Genomic DNA, 24,715 nt, shown 5'->3' on the forward strand with positions numbered 1-24,715 from the left:
TTAGTTTGGACAAACCTGCCACATGTTGCTTTCTCGAATTATCAAATCAGTCTCAATGTGTTCCAAGAAATGAAAAATCTCCTTACTTGACATGTAAGCAGCTTCTTCCCTCCACTGGAGTTAAGTGGTGTACATGGATTTTTGGCTTTTCTACTTTGTTTGCAAACACATTAATTTTTATTTGGGGTTGCCAAATGATAATGCCTAAACCAACAGATGAAAAAGAAGTGAAGCAAATTGTTTTTATCACAAATTTAGCTCTAGCAGACTTACTAATGGGTCTGTATTTGTTAGCAATTGCATCAGTTGATGAATACTATAAAGAGAACTTTCCTTCGCATGCTAAACTTTGGAGAAATAGTGTGTTTTGCAAAGTAGCAGGATTTCTATCAGTCTTATCAAGTGAAGCATCCCTTCTTTTTTTAACCCTTATAGCTGTGGATAGACTTTGGGCATTTAGAAGAATCTTTATAACAAGTAAGCTTTTTGGTAAAAGGACACAAGTATTGCTGGCAACATTTGCCTGGGTTATTGCTCTTGCATTAAGCGTAATACCTGCAATCTTCCATGATAATAAATTATATCAATTTTCTGACGTATGCATTGGGTTACCATTAATAAGAAGTAAAATATACAGAAGCAATTATGAAAACATTACAATATCCTACAATTTTGATAGGCCAGATGATCTTCTCCAATTACAAATATTTACGAAAATTGGCTCACAAAGAGGAAATTATTTCTCAATTGGTCTGTTTCTTGGACTTAATTTTCTGTTATGTATGATGATTGCAATATGTTACACACTCCTTTTCATGAATATCTGGAAATCAGGATTTGCGCTGCTTAAAACTGATTTCAAAATGGCTATCAAGATGGGTGCCATCGCGTTAACTGACCTCATGTGTTGGCTTCCTATCGTCGTTTTGGGTATTCTAGCACAGACTGGAGTAAAAGAACTCCCCCCTGAATGGCTCCCATGGATAACAGCATTTGCTTTACCAGTCAATTCTGTACTAAATCCATTTCTGTATGCTACTATAGATCGTGTGTCAAAACATTATGTAGATCGGACACACCCACATTGTTACAATGACATGGAAACAATTCTGTAGTCATGTTCATTTCATTTTATGATTTTATCAATACAACTTTCCTCAAACATTGCTGTACTACATTTGATCTACATTGTGCAACTTAGTAATATTTAGTCAAGTAGAAAAGGCCCCTTTACGTAAAGTCACATATGACTAGGGGTTTCTTGGTTTAAATGATAGTCCTACGCATGTAGAAATAATATATAGGCCTAATGAAGCCCTATTGGTACCCTTGAGTGATCCCAGAATGCCAAGGTCAAAGTTTATACAGGGGTAAAAACTTAACATTGCTCAAATTTCTTAAAACCTATTCCGAAATATTCATCTTGTCACAAAGATTCAGAAAATACCTATCTATGACTTATCAGTCTAAAGTTGTAATTAAGGAAGAAGATCAACAGTCAAGATTAGGGCTATACACGGATCAAAAACAGAAAATTTCTCTTCAACATGAACATCTCTTTTCAGAGCCACCAATTCTTCAGTAGGAAAGGGGCACCTACTAAAAGGATTCTTTTCAGAACCACCAACCTTTTAAGGGGCAGTCCGCTTGAACGGCTCTTTTCAGAGCCACCAAATCTTCAGTAAGGAGCACATAGTATAACGATTCTTCAACGTGCGCCACCCTTAGGGGGTGTCAATTGACCAATTGATTCAGCATCGATTCTGCGCCCCTCCAAGCGATGAAAGTCCCTCCAAGCGATGAAAGTCAAAAGAGTGCATTTCAGCACAAAATCAATTGAAAGAACATTTTAAGACCGATATTCAACTTCTAGTAACCAAAATTAATTAATGGTAGGCCTTATTTTTCCAAAATTTTGCGCGCAATTGTTTCATGAATTGGGGTGGGGTGGGGCACCATTATGTATTTTTAGCCCTGTGTGACACAACCCCTAGCTACACCACTGCCCGCGTCTAAGATATTCTCGGGTGGGGGTAGGGCGCCAATTTTGTTTCTTGCCCCGGGCGCTACCAACCCTAGTTAAGCCACTGGTCCAACTAGACTGTCGTGACCTTTAAAATGACCTTGCTTGGGTCACTCGCCGCACAGATCAAACTTGACTGGATGGACGATGTGTATATGAATTGGGAACAAACTTCAAACTACATATTTATTGAGACTTAAATCATGATTTTTAACCATTGCAATGCATTAAGGAAATAATACACTATGTCATGGGCAACTTTAAATCTACCTAAGTTTTTGCATTAATTTGTAGTTTGGACATTGCAAAAACAGTATGCCTCGTGGTGGAGGCATAACAGGCATAAATATTGAAAATTGCAACTTAAATCCTGGTTCGTCATATATATTCACATATTTGAATGTTCCATACTAGTAAGTAGTTATATGCCTTTGTAGAGCACTATAATGCAAAGGTGTCCCACAAATGTTTGCCATAAATTTGTCTTCCCCCTTCCACCCACAAGAAACAATGCTTGCTTCTACCCCTCTCCCTTCCCTACCCAAAATGTCCCCCACCCCCTTAGTGGCATAGGAAAAATCTGTCAGATGTCACCACATCCATAGAGAATCCAGAGGTGTTTTTTAAATAGTTCATAGTATATTTTTAGATTTTGTTCCTAGGTTGAAGTTTAAACTTTCAATTTTATTAACTTTAAAATTGAGTTTTAGGTGTTTTTATTATAAAATTAAACTTGTTAAATCTATTCAACTGGACTCACGGTTTTGAGAGGCAACGGTTTCACACCTTATCCTAGGTGCATCTTCAGGCCGTCTGTTGGTCTGTCGGCAATTGGTCACTGACCAGTGGCGAGATGGTGTTGACAACTTGGCGGGGGCCTACAATTCCGTTATCAAGAACATTCCAAAGAAGTTTGGCTCTAAATCTACGACCTCTGGCAACACCATCTCGCCACTGGTCAGTGACCAATTGCCGACAGACCAACAGACGGCCTGAAGATGCACCTAGGATAAGGTGTGAAACCGTTGCCTCTCAAAACCGTGAGTCCAGTTGAATAGATTTAACAAGTTTAATTTTATATTTGATTACCTGGATGAATGACAACCTTCACAAAGGTGTTTTTATTATTTACTTTCTGAAATTCTGGAGAATCACTTACAGCCATCTGGCAGGCTGATGATGTTACCCTTTGAACTGAGAAATATTTGGCAACATTAAGTTTAAAAGATATTGACAAGACTTATTATGCAATCCATGTCTAAAATTGTGTATTTTTTCTACTCTAATTTAACTCATACAATTGAATACCTGAGTGGAAGAAGGGCCCAACTCCATCAAAACTGTTTTGAGAAAGAGGAGGGGCATTACCATGAACAGAGACGACGGGCAGTATCAACTCTCACACATTTTTGATGAGTTTCTAGAACTGGGTTCAAGAAAATCCCCAGATGGAAAATCAACTGGCAACACCAAGACCTACGCTGGAGATACACCTAGCGTCGGTTGCCAGTAGGAATCACTCATCATCAAGTGTTGACAAAGGCAACAGTGTTGCTGAAACGTACACAAAGTAAGTGCAATTTCTGGATCAGATATCAAGAACTTTGGTTAATGAGTTTACTCTACCGATCCTGATGAATTTGTTCAACCATGTTTTTGAGATATTAAAAAAAAACTTAATATTTGGACAAGTTTTATAGACAGTAGGTTTTCATCTTCAGAGGACCTTTAATACATGAACATACAATATTACATACATTTGAAATTAAATATGATGTTTCCATGGCAATGGTACAGGTCTTAATATGAGCTGGAGTTGGGCCCTACTTCCACTAATATACTGCAAGTGCCAGTTCCATAATCAGATGTGTTATAAATAGCTACAGAAATTTGATAATTATCCATTAATTGCACAGTAGAAGCATGTAATATGTTAGCTAGAAAGTTTATTGTAGTGAAATGCAGATTTCATGGATGAACACATTTCCTCTTTAACCCAATATTTGTGGAAGAAGGGCCCAACTCCATGGAGTTGGGCCTTCCATGAAAACCATGATTAAGTGTATATGGAAGACTATTTAGAGAGTGGATTTTCACTCATCTTTCACACACAAGGAAGAACAGTCTGCTGGCAATAAAATGCTGGGTCTAACTCATTTTTGTAAAAAATTGGAGTTGGGCCCTTCTTCCACTCAGGTATTCAATTCAGCGTGATTATCTCTTTATATGTGGTCTAGGAAAACCTGCCAGAAGATGCCACATCCATATAAAATACAGGCAAACAGTATTGTTATTGTTGATGAAAGAACACTTCACACTGGAGAAATTTGTTTTTTGGAGAAGTTTGCATATATTGATATCGACTAAAGTAATATTGTAATATTTTCATAAGAAATAGATTACTATTTCTTTTCCATAAATGTTAGTTTTCACTGTCAGATATGTCTCCTTTCAATTCCTCCTACAATTAATGCACTGTTGCTTGTGATTATAAAATGTCTTACTTTAGGTCAAGAAAAGAAGGTTTTCCTCAGAAGAAAATAGTTATTTTTTTATAAAATCAGTAAATGCTCCATTCATTAAAAATAAATTAATTGCATATTTCACCCACTTTTTTCTGAGGGCTTGTGGGACCTGAGAGCACATCAGACATATCGAATTGCATTTTGAAAGAGAGGAATGTCCTTCTGATATCAAATAATTTCGATTTTTTTTTTTTTAAAAATACGCGATATACCGTATTTCCACGAATAAATGCCCCGGGCGCGCTTGCATTTTCCAAACGGGGGGGCATTTATTAGAGGTCATTTTAGTACGACAATTCCGTTAAAATCATAAGGTAAGCTTAAAAGTCACGCTAAAATGACTAACTCTGAACTAGAAACACTGACTTTTGGTTCACTTCCGGGTTTCCGATGCAGATTTTCGCCAATTATTGCTGCTATTATCAACCATGTAACTTAATAAGCTTACTACACAAGATAGCATGGAAATATCAGCATTTTGGTTGAAAAAAAGTGGTGGGGCGTTTATTTGATGGGGGCGACTATTCGAGGAAATACGGTAATACAAATTTTATGGCAAATTATTAAAATTTGATATTTTTTATTTTTGATATTTAACCATCCTCAAAGCAAACTTTATCATTCTAATGATATGTATTTAAAGAGTATGTAGCTGACATGTAGACCTTTCATATTGAAGATATACATTTTTTCCCAAAAAGACCTAAAATTTGTTGATGTTTTTGGGAAAAAATCTATATCTTCAATACGAAAGGTCAAAATATCAATTTTTAATCATTTGCCATAAAATGTGTATTATATCGCGGATTTCAAAAAATCAAATTTATCAGAAGGACATTCCTCATTTTCAAAATGCAATTCGATATGTCTGATGTACTCTCAGGTCCCACAATAAATATGTGAAAACGTCGCTATCCGAGCCCTTAATAAAACAAAAACATGACAAAAAACTAATATCTTACAATTCAAATGTTAAAAGCTACATGCACAATCTTCTGAGGCAACCCTCTTTTTACATGATATAAAGATGGAAAGGGATGGAGTACTGTGCCTGAAATATGTAATAAAATAAAGCTATCAGATAATGTATAATTCCTGATTTTTACATGTAGTCCTACTTTAAATTGTCCAAAGAAATTGTGTGTGTTTGTCGTTATAATGATAATAATATTAAATAATAATAATAATAATAATAATATTTATTTGAATTACTTGCATAATACAAAAATAACAACAAATAACAGTACATATCCCTGTTTGATATCTATTTTTGTGTTGTAAATTTTTTATTGACAAATGTAAATTTCAAAAAATTTCCCCCTTGTTTAGTAGTCTTAAATCCTTTATGTAAGATTGAGTATCAAATTGCTCAAAAAAAAATGGTAAATTATCCCAGCATTTAAAAAAAAATGATGTTTTGATTTTGGAATATTTTTGGCTAATTTGGTCCTTAGCCCTGTTTGATAATCACCTTTTTGAATTCTTTTATGCATGCAATCTGAACATGCCCTCACTTTTGTGGTAGCATACTGGTATATATATAAAGTATCTTTTGCATCAATTTGTATATTTTGCTCTTGTGCATATACGTGTATTTAATCAGATGATGTTTGGTAGCATTACATAAAAAAAGAGTTACATAAAAATGACCTTGTGTGGTATTTGTGTGGCCTCTCCGTGTGATAGTTTTTATCATCATAGTGCTGCGCCGTAGCACGCCTGCGCCAAGCCGTGCGCTGACTCTTAGACTCGCCAATTTAGTTATGGGGTAGACACCAAAATGTTAAGTATGTCACGGCAAAACATGGGTGTTATGTTGATGAAAAAATGTATTCCCTATCTTAAATAGTATTTTTGAGCAACAGAATTTATGTATGAGTGATATAAAACAAATATTAACTGTCTTAAATTCATGTAATGGTCAAAATATAATCACTCGGTGAAAGATGTATTGCACTCGTCATTCCGGCTTGTGGAATGGAACAATCCATCTTTCACCTCGTGATTATATTTCGACCATCACACTCATAGACAGTTAATATTTGTATACTATTCAACAGCTCAAATCTATGCCGTTATTATATAATGGTGGATATTTACTAAGGCTGTCGGATTTAAACATTTACACATGTAAACGGCCAGCAAGCCGTTTAAACGTTTAGCGAATTCGCTAAACGTGTTAACGTATTTTTAGCCAAAAAAAAATCAAAGTCAAAAATGGTTGATAACAAAGTCTGGAACTATATTTTTACCTGGAAAATATCACTGAATTTGAAGACCAAAGTCACCAAACACAGATCCGACTCCAGCGTAGCAAACCCAAATATTAGAATCAGTGAATTTTGTAGAACACCCTACACACTCTGCACTTTAGTCAAAACAAGCTATATGAATGAAGCCCAAGACTCCTTTTTGTACTCCATGATTTTGGCCCACTATAATTTCCCATTAAAATACATATATAATGAGAATTCTATAGACTTATCCTTCATTTTTAATCTACTCCTCCAAGTTTTACATATTTTACACTTTCATCAGGATCATGAGAAGTGCTTTTAAGAAAGATGTATTCAGAACGAAAAAAACGAAAAAAAAAAAAACGCAGTAATTTATAGTGCGTTACGGACAGGCACAACGCCTAGCCGTTGATCCACAAGCCTCAGCACACTTTACAGGTTGTCGCTGACCACTACGGCCCACATCATTCCATAAACCATTTAACAACAAATCAGGGACTTTGCTGCTTCAAGAGCGCACACCCTAGACATTCCACAAATAACCATCGCAACCAGGATCAGCTCCCGAGTTTCGACGGGTTACAACGAGACAACTAGCAGTAAGTTCCTTGTCCAGGGAATTTCAAGCTAACTCAATTTTTCCACGAGAGCGCACTATATAGGCACCGCCAGAAGTTCGAACCCGCAACCTCTCGCACCATAGTCGAACGCCTTATCGATTGAGCTAACTTGACTGCAACTAGGAATGACGATTGGAATTCGAAACCCACCTTAAAAGTGTCATATGGTAAAACGAAAGTTTGGAGGCCAAATTGCACTGCCATATGGCTAATTCAATTCAATTCAATTCAATTCAATTTATTTCCATCAAAAATACAAAGAATACTTAATTAACACCAAAATGATTAAAAAACACAAGATGGAGGAGATGCAACAAAAGGCAAATGCCTGCGAAAGTGTTGCACCACCTTACAAAAAAATTAAACACACACACACATAACAACTAAACAAGACAAGTGCGGAGGCCTAACAAATAAGGATAAACAAAAATAAATAAGTCAGTGTTGTTAATTTACCGGCAAATTAAAAATGACGGTTAATCAACCGGTAAATAAGCATTAATTTACGTTCATACATACACGCTATATAACAGCGCCAGCGTGATTGGTCGTCCCGGATGTGAGATCGCCGGGTAAGGAAAATCATGTTTTTTAATAATGTATTTGTAATTTTTTTTTATATTGTTTTGATGATGTAAGAATCATAAAATATTCAGGTATGTATGAACGGGGTTCCTTCATACATCTACACGACTAATTGCAAAGTCTATAACCAAAGTATTTTGCATGTAAATTCACAACAGGCTTTTTGGTGCAGTATCCCCAACTCTAATTCTCATCAGCTTCATTCTAAAATTCCCAAGCTTGTGTTGTGACCACATGACTAATAATATTATCAATACCACTGTACAATAATGCCCCATATACTTGCCTGTCACAGCAAGTCCCCAAGGTCGCATCAGTTTTGGACCCATTTTTATACCAGAAGCCCACATTTTTGGCCAAATTAAACACAATTTTGCTAACTATTTAGAAAATTTCAAATTTGTTTTTGAAATTTTGGCTCATATTAGGTGAAATTGTGGTGTTTGTTCTTTATAACTAAACTGACCTAAAAAAGGGCGGCATTGTTTCACCCAAGGTCCTGAAAATGAGAATGTTTGCAGCATGTCCCTGTATATGGTCATTTGTACTGAGTGCTCCCCATGAGTAAGTTGTATCATGTATACTTACTAGTACTGCATCATAGCTGTTGTCACAGGTGGTAAGGAAACCAAACATCGCCCTCAGGTATGGGTTGGTGAGATTTTTACACAATGAGCTGCACATTTCACACCACAGCGCATTCTTCTCTTTGGTGAAACCTGATAATGCCATGGCGATAGCATTAAGGCTAACATTGCCATCTGCAAAAATATGAAAATAGACATTGGTAGTGCTGTTGTCGAAATGATTTTTTATGTCGACAAGTCAGAATAATTAAACTCCTGATGTCGACATATGTCAACATAAATTTGGGATCGGCAATGCGGGAGTCGTTCAAATTGGTTCACATTAATCACAATATGAAGGAAATAATTTGGTTGAATATATTTTGTATATTAACAGCTATGGCTGTCAGTTGGCAACATACCTATATCCAAATTGTTAGAGCGATCGTTAGCGATAAAATTTCTAAAAATATGATGCAGTATGCAGTCATCCTTTTTTTTTTTTGCACTTCCTATAACCCAAATTGTTTCTTTTTTTGTAGACATCTCCAAATGTCAAAATATTCATTACGTTGACATAATGTCAGCATAACGCATGTCGAGAACAGCACTAGAAATCAGAAACTTTTAGTCTACCTCTTGTTTAAGAATTAGACTGCAGAAGCCAAGACTCCAAATAGGCCAAAAATAACATACCGTATTGTCTGTAATAAACGCTCCCCCTCTAATAATCCCCCCTCCCATTTTTCAGAGACAAAAATGCAAACATTTCCATGCCATATCGTTTGAGTAAGCTTAAAACTTGAGTCATGTCATGTCAGTGACGCCTCATGGGCCTCATGGAAGAACAGAGGATACCTTAAAACATCCACTGAATGAGTAATCCAGGCAAAAGAAGAAATAAAACAAACAAACAAACAAACAAACAATCGCTAAATTGCATGGACAAAACCTACTATGACTCAACTTCCATCCATTTCATTGCCTAATTATTCACTAATTTCATCAGATTCTTGCTTGATGATGCACTTACAGGTGTAATTTTGTTGTATTTACCACGATTTTCCACGCTCGTAAATCCCTCCTTTCTACAGGAGCACCATCGGGAAATTTAACTCAATTTTAAAGTTTTTTTCACTGAAAACTCATATGTCCCCCTTTTGGAAAAATGCAACACCCCCGGGGCGTTTATTACAGACAATACGGTATTTTACTTTTTGAACACTTCCATCTATAATTAATCTATTTTCATTTTTTTTTTCATGTACTGGACAATCATCCCACATGGTCAAATAAAATATCACTTATTCTGTATAGTGAGTTGGTACCTGTTTTTTGAACCTGAGCTCCTTTATGTAGTACTTCTATTGCTTGTCTTATCTTCACCCTGAACACGGCTATGGCAGCTGCTCTCTCAAAATCACCTTCATCTTCTAACCTGAATATCAAAATTAAATGTTTAATTAGCCAGATAACTACAATGGAAATTGATGACGTTTATATGATATGTAATATGTGAACAAATATGAACAATATTTAACAACTAATGTGGGAATTAGTATTATTATTATTAATGTGGGAATTGTTTTTGCTTAGATTATTATCCTTTTCTTGTGTAATGAAGAATGGTAAGCTTAAGGTCCTGTTATCAAATTTTATAGTAGATCTTTCATCAATGGTGCTGCATGAACAAGTGGCACAGTTTGGGTGATAAATTAAAAGCAAGAACAAATATGTACATCCATATCATTAAGGATGCACTTGTCGGCAGCTGCTACATATGTCTCTTTTTACATAATTAGCTAGGAACAAATACCAGACTCAAGTGAAGTTGACTTCAAATCATCCCCAAGTTACATGCTTTGAGAATACAGCTAGAACAACTTAGCCATGTGACTTGGGATGATTTGAAGTGACCTACACTTGAGATGAGTCTGGTATTTATTCCTAGCTATTATGTAAAAAGAGATGCATGTAGCAGCCGACAAGTGCATCCTTTTGATATGGATGTACTCAAATTACATTTTATTGAGCTAAAGCAGCTAAAATTTATTTTAATATTGTAAAATCATGTAAAATTAGCGGTGTTTTGGCCAAAATGTATTGATTTTGAGAATTTTTTTGAACAAAATTCAGAACATTTTTTAAATAGTTTGCAAAATATCATTAATTTTTTGGCAGATTTTTCAAGCATTTGGTGATATTTTTGGGTCACTTTACCCGCCAGAAAATAAATCCAGACCGACCGACTGAACCTACTTGAAAAGTCTGTCCACTCTTGTCCACACGTAAAATGATGTTTTGGTTTTTACCATATTGCCTGAACATATCTTAACAAGTCATGGTTCTATGGTTGGTTTTCATTCAGGATTCAACCAAGCATAATTTTATTATTTCCTACCTAGTACCTACCTCTGTATAAATTCATTGAATTCATTCTCATCTTGAGAGATTTCCCAGCCCCAGCCACACAACTGCAAAGCAAAGTACCTGAAAAAAAGTGGTGTATATCACAATTTTAGTTATTCACTTTAAGCTTTAACATGTCATAGACAATTATATTTATCTCTCAGTTCTAACTTCATATGGAAAGGAACAGATACAAGTCTTACATTTCTACAATTACACTTTTTTGCAAGAATTTTAGTCTCCAGGAAAAAAAATCCTGGCAGACCGACCCTACTTCAAAAGTCTGTACGCCCATAAAACAGTGTGTGTTTTGGTCGTCTAAACCACATTAGACAGACTGAACAAAATCTAGGATACCTGCTACTTATTAAGTATAGGATAATGGCATGATTAGAGCGTGAGTGGGTAAGAATGGCTGAGCAGCGGAGCGCGGCCATTCTTACCACTCACGCTCTAATCCGCGCCATTAACCGACTTAATACACACCTATGACGTCGCGCTATTGTTTTACCGCTCCATTATTTTTCACGAATGGAGTGTTATTGAAATAGGTTGCTCTTTACAAATTGATCAATTACTCATTGATGCGGACAATACACTAATATAATGATCGTACTAAATTTTAGGTGCGAGTGCAAAAATAGTCCGACTCAGCTTTATGTAAAATTTCTATAGAAATACCCATCATATCACGATCCAGGTGTTTAGTTCAAATCATCCGTAACCACCTTCTTGAATTATAAAGATTTAAAATGTTTGTTACACAAATTGAATAAACGTGAGATTCGTAAAATCATTAAAGTGATTAGACCATCAATAGTTCTTTATGCCCACTTCTAATGTATTAACTGTTGAAGTAGTTGCGTTTAGGTCTCTATTTTGCATAATAAGGAAAATTGGCAAAAAGGTCATATAGCATGTATAGGCTCATATGAAATGGTCATTACAGTTGTCAACCTCAAGAAAACTACACCTATCGCTATACCTGAGCAATGATACTCTTCTCTGTGAATCGAGTTTACGATTTTGGAACAACCATGCAATTATGGACACTATTGTTTATCTTGGATAATTTTGTGATGGAATCATTCCGAGGATATATATCGTTGATTCGCAGCAGAAGGACCAAAATCAGGTACGAAAAGGTACGAAAATTTTAAATGTACTACAACACATTTTACCTAGGCCTATTATTGTCCTTGAACTTTGTCGGCAAAAAAAAAACAAACTTCGCCGCCTTGACGCGAAATAAAAGCCACCTCAACTTCCAGTCTCCTTCCGAAATCAAATGGAGCGTCCCTAACATTGTAATATTTAATTACCGTAAAATGGGGGTAACTTCGATGCGGGTAACTTTGGTCGTTCAAATATATTTTTAATGGTCATATTTCCGTACAGCAATATTGTTTTTAGTCATATTTGGTCTCAATTTGTTAAGAAATATATTTGGAAGAAGTCGCTCATGTCCAATTTCTTTGAAAGTTACGAAAATATTGGCATTTTTGACCAAAAATGAGCATTTTTTACATTTTTTCAGACAAAATAAAAATCGATATTTGTGAGCAAGGATGCGTGCTTGCTTAATTTTGCATGGGGACAAATGTAACAAAAAACAAAACCTTGCCCATATACAGCGAAGATCAATTTTTTTCATTTTCTTTTTTTCATGGAATGTAATACTCTGACCAAAGTTGCCCCAAATGCGGGGTAACTTTGGTCAGGCTATTTTCAACCCCTAGGGCACCCTTTCAAAATTATTCAAAAATCTTTTTCAACTTCAACGTGTAGAAGGGAACCCTAACGTCATAAAAAAGAGATAATTAGAAATATATTTGGTTTTGTTTGGAAGCAGTGGTTTAAAAAACTCTGAAAAGTGCCCAAAGTTACCCGTTTTACGGTATCGGATAGGCCTACTGATCGATGTAAGTAAATATTCAAGCATGCCAAAATACCATCAGATGAAACATCAGATATACTAATGACAAATAAAAATTATACAGAAAATAGACCTACTGTGGCTTTTATCATTATTAAACATGCCCGAAGAGAGCGATTTGAAAATAAACAGATTCATAGGCCTAAATACATTGATACAGAATGTGTATTATCAGAGAAGATGTAATGTAGCAATGTTGCCCAAAATATGACAAATTATATGTAGGGCCTAAGCCACTGAAAACGTATAAAAATATAAAGAAGGAAAAAAAATGTTATAAAAAACAGTAAGCGTAGAAAGAAAGGTCCAAATAAATAAAAGTAAAGGCCTCACGGTAAAGCCTAAGTGAGGGTAAAACACATCTTGCATAATAAGTACAACGTGCTTAGCCAACCAACAATTTAACCTGCCCGTTTTGATCTTGACTTACTTTTCACAGATTGCATTGTAAGGGCTCGGATAGCGACGTTTTTACGTATTTTGTTTGTGGCACCTAAGAGCAAATCAGACACATCCTTCTGATATCAAATAATTTAGATTTTTATTAAATTCGCGCTACAATACACATTTTAAGGCAAATTATTAAAATTGATATTTTTGAAATTTAACAGTCCTCAAAGTAAATTGTATAAATCTAACGATATGCAGTAAATAGTAGGAAGTTGGGTTGAACAGCCGTCAATCATATGAAAATTGTGACCTTCATTATTAAAGATATAGATTTTTTCCTCAAAACACTAAAAAATGTAGGTCTTTTTGGAAACAAATAATTTAAGTTCTATATGAAAGGTCAAATTTTCAATTGAGTCGGCTTTTCATCCCAGCTACATAGGCCTATAGTTTAATTACATATCATTAGATTTATAAAGTTTACTTCGAGGACTGTTAAATTTGGAAAAAATATAAAAAATATGAAATTTTAATAATTTGTATTATATCGCGAATTTCACAAAATCAATATTATTATTATTATTAGATATAGGGACAATCCTCGTATTCAGCATGCAATTCGATATGTCTGATGTGCTCTCAGGTCCCATGACAATACTGTGCAAATGTTGCTATCCGCTTCCTCAATTTATTGTATTAATGAAAATCATTTTCTTCTTGTTTTTTTTTTTCATTGTTTTGCATGAATGAAGTGATGATAACAATACCGCACTTTTCGCAAATACTTGCTTTTCAAAAGTGCAATTGATATTAACACTACATTTGTAAATGCCAGTACTTTTTCCCTGAAAAGTATTTGCTTTTCAGAGAAAAGAGAAAGGCATTTACGAATGGCGTGTTATTGTGATCATCGCTCCATTCGTGGAAAATAATGGAGCGGTAAAACAATAGCGCGACGTCATAGGTGTGTATTAAGGGCAAGTGAATGATGAAGTATCACAGGGTTGACACTGTACATAATGGCCCTACCAATAAAGACTACCATCACAAGTTCTGATAAGGAAACAATGTTGCTTTGATCATAGAATGTGCAGCTCAACCTTCAGAGAACACAAAAATTTCTTACCGTTCTGAACTACGAAAGACCCTAGATTCTGTGACCTCATTGATTCCCTTCTACTCCACAGTATCAATGTCACTTTTGGAGCCTTCTCCTCCGCTAGCCTCCCTGTGATTAGGGCTTTGACGCCATAGTACTTGAAACCCAGTTTACCTACCGTTCTGAACTACGAAAGACCCTAGATTCTGTGACCTCATTGATTCCTTTCCATTCCACCGTATCAATGTCACTTTTGGAGCCTTCTCCTCCGCTAGCCTCCCTGTGATTAGGGCTTTGACGCCATAGTACTTGAAACCCGGTTTACTTACCTTTCTGAACTACGAAAGACCCTAGATTCTGTGACCTCATTGATTCCTTTCCATTCCACAGTATCAATGTCACTTTTGGAGCCTTCTCCTCCGCTAGCTTCCCCTGTGATCAGCGCCTTGACCCCATAGTACTTGAAACCCGGTTTGGTCTTTTTCATCATCTTCTCTTTGTCCCTCAAAGATTTGATTCTTGGAGATGTGAGTCAAGGAAATGCATGAAATATCAACAATACTCAGGCCTGCTGGTGAGAGGGGAGAGAGTGGAGGAGGGAGGGAAGGGAAAGCTGTAATTGGAAGGAAGGGTGTAATGGAACAGGACCACACCTTCCCCTGGAGGGTGTTAGACCATTTCAATTAATTTGCCTTGCAGAGATCCACTTTGAGGTAAAAGTATTATATGGACGGAGCAATTTGGTGGGGCCACAGTGATCGGCATTAAAGGAGTGATTTGGAACCACAGTGGACAGCGTTTTTGGAGCTATTTGGGGCCACAGTGTGGTGAGGCTTTGCCACTTCATCATAACAAAAGGGGTATTCCACCATTAGTAACATGTAAACACGGCGGAATCGACTTCTTCAATTGACTGATTCAGAGCAAATCCTGTAAATACTTTACTTTCCAACATGTTTTATTACTTACTTTAAAAGGCCCATTCTAAGAAACACTTTAAGTTAATTTTCGAAATCAACCATTGGAGAGGAGAGCAGGAGCATCTGCATCAAGAGCAAAGCTCATTATCTGCAAAATTTAAGGGCTCACAAATGAAGGTTTGTGACACATACAGATACAATTTACATACAGTCTCTAAACATCAGGAAAAAAGGTCTTCTATTTCAGAAGAGAGCTGCATATAATTATTTGGAGCACTAATTCAGCTCATATGTGTAAATGAAAAAGGATATTATCCAGCCATTGCCACAGCTTCTTTAAATGTTCATCTCCTGGACCCACATACTCACAATTCTTGGACAGCGGATCACTCTGCAAAATAATATTCAAAAAAGCAGTACACATTACAACAAATGTGTCAAAGACGAAATACTATGTTTACAATTTTTAAAGATGTTTTATCTTGCAAATGATATATGTGACCCATCATATCGAAACACGGCAAATAAAGAAAATAATAAGAAATTTGAACTCAATTTATCACATAAAATCACCATTTTACATGCGACATTAATGGAAGAGGTGTCATTTTAAAGCTTAAAAGCAGTCCTCTAGCTTGGTAAAGACACCTACAAGTTCATTTTTGACAACAACTGCCGTGTTTTGATGTGATGGGTCACATATGCTTTACTTTCTCCATTTATTGTTAATGATCATTCAATTTATTCTCACAATAAAATCAAAGTACTGGTGTTAATTTCAGAGTCGATTCACTTCTTCAATAAGCTTACAAATATGTGACATGATCAAGAGGAATGAGTCACATGTCGACCCTGGTCGAAAATGAGTTTACATAGGTTCCTAAACAGGACATTTAGAGCTTTCAGAAACTGGAAATCCCATGTTGATACGACTTTCCTTTGCGAATTAACGTCAATTTACCAATCGCTGAAAACAATGTAAAACAAAAGAATTTGAACACTTTCTTTGCCAGTATCTCAAAATCAATATTAGTTGACATGCGGCTCATTTCCCTTGATCGTGTAAACAGTACCAGGTTCCATTGGAACAGTGGTTTTAAACTAAGTGCACAATGTACGAACAGATCTGATAAGAGATTACATTAGACCCCATGAGAAAGGACTCCTGAAATTGCCTGGAGAATAATGCAATGGTAAATTCGCCATATTGGTTTGTCACAGATAGAAACCAAAACAGTGTACCTCTCGCATTTATCAACAAACACCTGATATCAAACAATGATTTGCTTCTATAATCCTGAGCATTACAAAGGTTTGCGCTTGTAGTAATTAGCAAGCGTTATTGGCACAATGCAGGTTATCGGCACAACACACTCTCGCACAATGTGGACAAGCACACATTAGATGACCTAGCTAAAATGTTCCAGGTGAACGTAAAATATTTTTAAAAGTTTAACTCTTTAATTATTAACCACACACTTAAATTCACAGTTTAACAGGCGCATGGCGAGTGAAATTGAGGTAATTTCTAGAATGGTATCACCACATATAATGTATTTATAGGTTTTACTTACACAGAGACCATATCCACTCATGGCCCTCTCTTTCATTCTGGTTGATATATCGTCAACTTGCTTCCCTACATCTGGCGTACAATGAAGCAGTTTTCTACCAGATGCTAGAACACAGGTGGATAATGAGGATAATGTCTGAAAAACAGAAATAGAGAAAGTGGTAAAACACTCAAAAAGTTGTGACGCATTGTCCCGCTTTACTTGATCAGTCAAATATTAGCCTACCTCATTGAGTTAAGGCTTTCTGGTTCTCAACCCTCGAGTCATTTTTTTCTTATTCACTTGTCTTAGAATATTCACTGTAGAATACATTATCAATAAACCATTGTTTTCCTGTGGCTATATATGTGACACAATCTGGTCCATCATGGGGGCCAAAGGAGGCATTTGAGAAGGCACGAGAAGATAAGATTCACAAATGGGGACTAGTATAATATGCTCCATTTGGTGAACCTAATTTCATGCGAGAATAAACACTGTTCAGAACTGGGCTGACCAAATGAATATCCCTTTGAGGCCAAACATGACAGAGTGTCCTTTTAACACCAAATGGTAAGTGAGGACGTAAGTAAGATTTCGTCTTGTAGGCTGGACCTCGGGATTCAGCAAAAAGCTGAATCATGTTTATGTATTTTGAATGGGGAAATTTGATAACTACTTCAGAGATGCCAGTGACAGTGTTGTCAAAAAAATCCTGAAATGACAAAAACATTCCTGAAAAATTTCCCTACATTTGTACAGAATCATTGAGTAAAATTTCCTGAAATCAGGAAATTTCCTGAAGACTGGCAACACTGCTTCTTTGATTGACTTACACACGTTTAGCAACTCACCAGTGAGATGGGGTCATGGATTATGACTTCTTTGAGAGTACCTGTCGGAGTAACTGTTAACATCTGATTCTCTACTGATGGATGCCATGCAAATGTCGAAACTTGATGTGATCGGTAAGCTGAGAAAAAAAAATACTTTAATGAATCAATGCTCCTGACAAGTCAGCAATGTCAAAATTACAAGGTGAAAAATGCTGGCATCATATGTAAAGGCAACATATTGCAACATTACTTAAAAGGGGTGGTGAGGTTTTGTTCCTATTGCATTTTGTACCAGACATTGAGACCTGTACCAAAATAATCTGATTCCTAAGTTTTAGAGTTAAATTGAACTACCCATTTTAATATTAGAAGCAAAATTGTGTTTCACTACAGCCCATACATAGACCAGTATGAGTGGCAACCACCATGGGGGACCATGCTAAAACGCTTATGTAACACCCACAATGGGGGATGAGGCTATTACGTTTTTATTTAGAATTATTTTAGGCTTAACATTTACTTGAGTTTTAATTATGAGAAAAATATGAGCTTTCTTCTGATGACTAAAATTTCCATTTTGATAGCATAAAGTGGGGGATGAGGCTGTTGCTGTTGGTCACACCCCTTTAATAAACATACAATTTTCTTTCTTTAATTAATTGTAGCAGTTGCAAGACAAATAGTAGTCCTTGTTTGTCAGCAGTGTTCCTGATCAGCGCTTCGTAGAATTAACAAGGCTCCAAAAATACAATTTTTTTACCAGGGACCTATGGCAGGCCACTGGACTCTCTGGGCCAAAAATTTCATTCACAGCTGAAATTGGCCCCACAAAATAAATCGAGGGGAAAAATGTCTCCCAGCATTCTTTTCTGCCAATACTAATAAATCCAGAACTATGCAGATTCTTTACTGTCAAGGTTGATATACTTACGATGTATAAGCCTTTCTGTATATTCTACTTCACCAGCTGTGAAAAACAAGAAATAATGAAAACGTTTTAGAAAAAACCAATTGTGTTTCTTCATTCATTCTTTACATTAGTGGAGATCATTCTTTACATTAGTGGAGACTCTTTACTTTAATGGAGAGCATTCTTTACAATAGTGGAGATCATTCTTTACTTTAGTGCAGATCATTCTTTACTTTAGTGGAGATAATTCTTTACTTTAGTGCAGATCATTCTTTATTTTAGTGGAGATCATTCTTTACTTTAGTGGAGATCATTCTTTACTTTAGTGGAGATCATTCTTTACTTAAGTGGAGATCACTCTTTACATTAGTGGAGATCATTCTTTACATTAGTGGAGATCATTCTTTACTTTAGTGGAGATCATTCTTTACTTTAGTGCAGATCATTCTTTACTTTAGTGGAGATCATTCTTTACTTTAGTGCAGATCATTCTTTATTTTAGTGGAGATCATTCTTTACTTTAGTGGAGATCATTCTTTACTTTAGTGGAGATCATTCTTTACTTAAGTGGAGATCACTCTTTACATTAGTGGAGATCATTCTTTACATTAGTGGAGATCATTCTTTACTTTAGTGGAGATCATTCTTTACTTTAGTGGAGATCATTCTTTACTTTAGTGGAGATCATTCTTTACATTAGTAGAGATCATTCTTTACTTTAGTGGGGATCATTCTTTACTTTAGTGGAGATCATTCTTTACTTTAGTGGAGATCATTCTTTACTTTAGTGGAGATCATTCTTTACTTTAGTGGAGATCATTCTTTACTTTAGTGGAGATCATTCTTTACTTTAGTGGAGATCATTCTTTACTTTAGTGGAGATCATTCTTTACTTTAGTGGAGATCATTCTTTACTTTAGTGGAGATCATTCTTTACTTTAGTGGAGATCACTCTTTACTTTAGTGGAGATCACTCTTTACTTTAGTGGAGATCATTCTTTACATTAGTGGAGATCATTCTTTAATTACTTTAGTGGAGATCACTCTTTATTTTAGTGGAGATCATTCTTTACTTTAGTGGAGATCACTCTACTTTAGTGGAGATCATTCTTTACATTAGTGGAGATCACTCTTTACATTAGTGGAGATCATTCTTTACATTAGTAGAGATCATTCTTTACATTAGTAGAGATCATTCTTTACATTAGTGGAGATCATTCTTTACTTTAGTGGAAATCATTCTTTACTTTAGTGGAGATCATTCTTTACTTTAGTGGAGAGCATTCTTTACTTTAGTGGAGATCATTCTTCACTTTAGTGGAGATCATTCTTTACATTAGTGGAGATCACTCTACTTTAGTGGAGATCACTCTACTTTAGTGGAGATCACTCTACTTTAGTGGAGAGCATTCTTTACATTAGTGGAGATCACTCTACTTTAGTGGAGATCATTCTTTACTTTAGTGGAGAGCATTCTTTACATTAGTGGAGATCATTCTTTACATTAGTGGAGATCACTCTTTACTTTAGTGGAGATCATTCTTTACTTTAGTGGAGATCATTCTTTACATTAGTGGAGATCATTCTTTACATTAGTGGAGATCATTCTGTACATTAGTGGAGATCACTCTTTACTTTAGTGGAGATCATTCTTTACTTTAGTGGAGATCATTCTTTACATTAGTGGAGATCATTCTTTACTTTAGTGGAGATCATTCTTTACATTAGTGGAGATCATTCTTTAATTACTTTAGTGGCAATCATTCTTTACTTTAGTGGAGATCATTCTTTACTTTAGTGGAGATCATTCTTTAATTACTTTAGTGGCAATCATTCTTTACATTAGTGGAGATCATTCTTTACTTAAGGGGAGATCATTCTTTAATTACTTTAATGGCAATCATTCTTTACATTAGTGGAGATCAATACATTAGTGGTGTGGAGATCACAGATTCTTTACTCTCTTTGACAGTTTTTGTAATCAGTACTTCCTAGTTTCTGTTCAGTAACCATGGCTACTTACAAACATGTTGTACATTGTAGAGTTTAACCACAGAGCTATCTTTACAAAATGCACCTAGCACACCAATCTGTGTGGACTCCATGCCAGTTTTATGGCTACTTACAAACATGTTGTACATTGTAGAGCTTAACCACAGAGCTATCTTTACAAAGGGCGCCTAGCACACCATATCTATGTGGACTCCATGCCAGTTTTACTACGGATCTAGCCTCGGTGATGGTTAACACGTATGTATATGAATTAAGGAAAAAAGTTCATTAATCTCTCTAGTTTTGATTGATATATCACCATCATCTGATATACTGAAGTGATACTTAATCTGTCCATGTTGACATTGGCTAAACTAAACCATCATAATAGAATTCCAGCAGTTTTACTGATTTGTTGAAGGTGATTTTAATCAAATATAAGTTGTGTTTTCAGAGCCACCACACCTTTTTACATTAACAGATAGGCGAGGTCTGCTTATGCTCTGTTGACATAGGGCAATCTTCAGTGAACAGCTCTTTTCAGAGCTACCACTTATTTACTTTTCTGTTGACAAAGGGTGGTCTTCAGTGAACAACTAACAGATAGGCGAGGCGAGGTCTACTTGTTCACTGCTCAAAAGGGGCAGTCTTCAGTGAACGGCTCTTTTCAGAGCCATCAGTACGCAAGGGGTGGCCTACATCTCTTATACTTAGGTATTTTGTCCTGAAGAAGACAGAGCTACTCCTGTTGAAAGCTAGATATTTCTAAACTTGTCCGACGGTGAACCCGCTAAAAACTTACTAATAGTATAAGTTGTGTAGCAACAAAATACTGCAAAAGTATCAGATATCATCAAGTTCTTGTCACAGCCTAGTTTCAAACACTGAATGATTTTTCTTTTAAATAATTATGCATATGCATGCACACATTTTTGTCATCATTTCTCATTAATGAAATCAGTTAAGTTTCAAAAACAGTCATTATTTTATCATCTGGATAGTATCTTGTTCAGTTGAAGATTTGGGTATAATCCCACCCCAAATTCTCACTTTTTAAAAGGTGGAACTAAACCTAAATTGCCCAGGTATACTTCGACACACAAGAAACAGCGCACATACATGTGTGTAACAGCACTGCCATTACTGTCTCAAGGACGACAAAAGCCCAACCTGCTCTATTATAGAGGAACATAGCTGTGTAATTTTTTGAAACCAACTAAAAAAGGATATAGGTTTGTCAAAATTCCTGCTGTCCCAAATAGTCACCACTCCTTCAAAGAATGACGCCAACCTATTCTCTCCAAGAGGGTCTATTGTGATGCCAAATACTGCTTTGGTAGTGGTTGCCTTCTTATAGCTTGCTAAATCTGTTGTTCAAAAACAGGAAAAACATTCTATTAAGAGAAACTGCAAAAGTAATAGATAGTAATAACTAGAATGTTGGTAGGTTTTTATTACTGCATAATTTTCACAAGATGCCCTCAAAATATGGTGTTGACACATTTGTAATGTATTTAAAAATGAACTAAAATACACTGCAAAAAAAAGCCTAAATATGCTGTATTTGTGTTAAAATATGAAATTTTGTAATCAGATTCTTTGATACACGATAAATGCGCTGGAATGAAATCATGGTTTCTTTCACTCTAAATAAAAAGACGCACATTATGTTACAGTGAAAACTAAAAAAACATCCGGGCAAATAAACAATTTTTCCAGAAATCTTACAATATTTCCATACAACAGTTTTTACGTTCATAACTTGATTACACTGATGCCTATAAATGAGCCGTTTGGTTCATAGAAATCATTTGTTAAAATAAAATGCTTTGTCAAAATGCACCTAAAAAAACAAAACAAAAAAACCATTGTTCTTTTGAAGAAAATACATCAGCCACTTTTCCTTGTTGTCATGGCTCTCCAAGCAATGTCTTTGTTTCTCCTCATCCCCGGTGCATAACTCTATTTCCTGCTTTTATAATGAATCAAGTTATTTATCTTCAAAATAGAATGGGCTATTCCATTTAAAATCTACACTACCCCTGTGGAAAATTTGGGAAATATCTTCCATAGGGAGAGTATGAATTTCAAATGGAATGAACACATTAGGCAGCTCTATTTGAATTTCATACACTCCCTGAGAAAGATTTAACCTGAATCTTCCACTGAGGGAGAGTGAGTTTCAAATAGAGCTGCCTAATGTGTTAATTCCATTTTAAATTCATACTCCCCCTCAGGAAGATATTTCCCACATCTTCCAGAGGGTGGTGTGGATTTTAAATGGAATAGCCCGATTATGATGTGACTTACCTCGTATGTCATATATTCTAATAGTCTTATTGCTTACGCCAGCAAACAAACAATGTGGACTGTGTGGGAGCCATGCTACAGAATTTAACATCTCTCCTTGAACTGGTTATAGAAAGGAAAAAAAGGTAAAGATAAAATATGTTGCAGTCAATCAAATTTGATGCCCAGATTGTTTTTGTGATTCAATTATGAATTTTGACCCAATATCATGTGAAAATGGTATAGTGAAAGGGGGGCGTTTAAATAAATGAAAGTTAGAAAAGTTCTCAGGGGTGCTACTTTGGGAGGAGTTATAAGTATGTTGAAAATGGTAGGCAATTAATAATGCACCAGCCAGTCATCCGAAGTACAAACTTTAAAAGATAATTATAAACTTAACATAAAGTCTCTGAACTTGCTTTTAACAGCCTCGTCATATCAGGCAAAAATTCCAGATCATCATCCTCAAATTTTGGCCAGATTTGACGATGTCGATCAGGAAACTTTGCCTGATATTATGAGGCTATTAAAAGCAAGTGTTGAGCTACTTACTTAACATTGCATTTACAACTACCTTAAGATTACAACTAAAACATCAACCTGATGCTACAAAACTACATCTTAAGGGGGTACTACACCCCTGTCCAATTTTGTGCCTATTTTTGCATTTTTCTCAAAAATTATAGCGCGTTGGTGACAAGTGAGATATGTATATTATAGGGGCAAGGATTACAACTACTGTACTGAAAATTCAGCAACTCAAAGCAAGTACTTAGTTATTGATTTATTGATCAAATATTGGTTTTCCCTCATTTTTGACTGTAACTCCCAAAACTGTTGTCTGTGCTGAAATAAAATTTCCAGTGCAGTAGTTGTAGTCCTTGTCCCTATAATATACATATCTTACTTGTCCCCAATACGCTATCATTTTTGAGAAAAATGCAAAAATGGGCACAAAATTGGGCAGGGGTGTAGTACCCCCTTAAAGTGCTTGACCAAATTGAAACCCTCATTCCCCACTTTACAGTGTACTCCATCAAAATGATACACATCTATGCTTCTACAATTTAAGAGCAATTGAACTCAAAATCTGGAATAAGAATGTTTGGATGGTGGGCCTCGATGTGACGTAGAAAACACAATGTGTTACAATGGGACCACAATCTAGTCATGCATCTTTAATACTAACAAATTGGGCTATTCCATTTAAAATCCACACTACCCCTGTGGAAGATTTTGAAAACATCTTCCACAGGGGGAATATGAATTTCAAATGGAATGAACACATTAGGCAGCTCCATATGAATTTCATACCCCTCTGAAAAGATTCAACCTGAATTTTCCATTGATGAAGGGCAAGTTTCAAATGGAGCTGCTAATGTGTTCATTCCATTTGAAATTCATACCCCTCCCCCCTGTGGAAGATATTTCCAAAATCTTCCACAAGGGTAGTGTGGATCTTAAATGGAATAGCTCATTGAGGGTTGAGTACCAGAAAGCCTTAACTCACAATGACTTGCTCTCACAAAATGAGCATAAATTCAATCATTTCTCCGTTACCAACCAGTACTGGTGTTTTTAAATCAAGATTCTATCCAAAATAGTAGGTTTATTAATTTCTCTTGCCACCAAACATTGGTTTAAAATCTAGGCTCTTTTGTTGAGTATTTTTAAATAATAGGCATTGCAATGATTGTTACAGGATCAACTTTTGCCAAATTTCTTTTGTTTAAATTTTTTGCTGTTTGATTATTGTGTTCTATCCTACATTTTGTAGCCACTAAGTTTTTATCCATTTCCTTTGATTATTTGAATGTAGTTTGTT

At 35.7% G+C, this 24,715-nt stretch overlaps 1 protein-coding gene across 1 annotated transcript in view; it reads right to left on the reverse strand.

Moving 5' to 3' along the window:
• Nucleotides 1-24,715, reverse strand: part of LOC140150754 (GATOR2 complex protein MIOS-like) — a 68,961-nt gene that overhangs the window by 39,732 nt on the left and 4,514 nt on the right. Inside the window, 12 exon segments of the mRNA XM_072172856.1 lie at nucleotides 8,579-8,751; nucleotides 9,885-9,994; nucleotides 10,969-11,046; nucleotides 14,569-14,711; nucleotides 14,713-14,909; nucleotides 15,623-15,701; nucleotides 16,885-17,019; nucleotides 17,718-17,836; nucleotides 18,631-18,666; nucleotides 20,736-20,859; nucleotides 21,832-21,968; nucleotides 22,912-23,013. Of these exon segments, the coding sequence (XP_072028957.1) occupies nucleotides 8,579-8,751; nucleotides 9,885-9,994; nucleotides 10,969-11,046; nucleotides 14,569-14,711; nucleotides 14,713-14,909; nucleotides 15,623-15,701; nucleotides 16,885-17,019; nucleotides 17,718-17,836; nucleotides 18,631-18,666; nucleotides 20,736-20,859; nucleotides 21,832-21,968; nucleotides 22,912-23,013 (1,433 nt within the window).

This window comes from Amphiura filiformis, chromosome 4, assembly GCF_039555335.1.
Source record: "Amphiura filiformis chromosome 4, Afil_fr2py, whole genome shotgun sequence".
Taxonomy (NCBI): Eukaryota; Metazoa; Echinodermata; class Ophiuroidea; order Amphilepidida; family Amphiuridae; genus Amphiura; species Amphiura filiformis.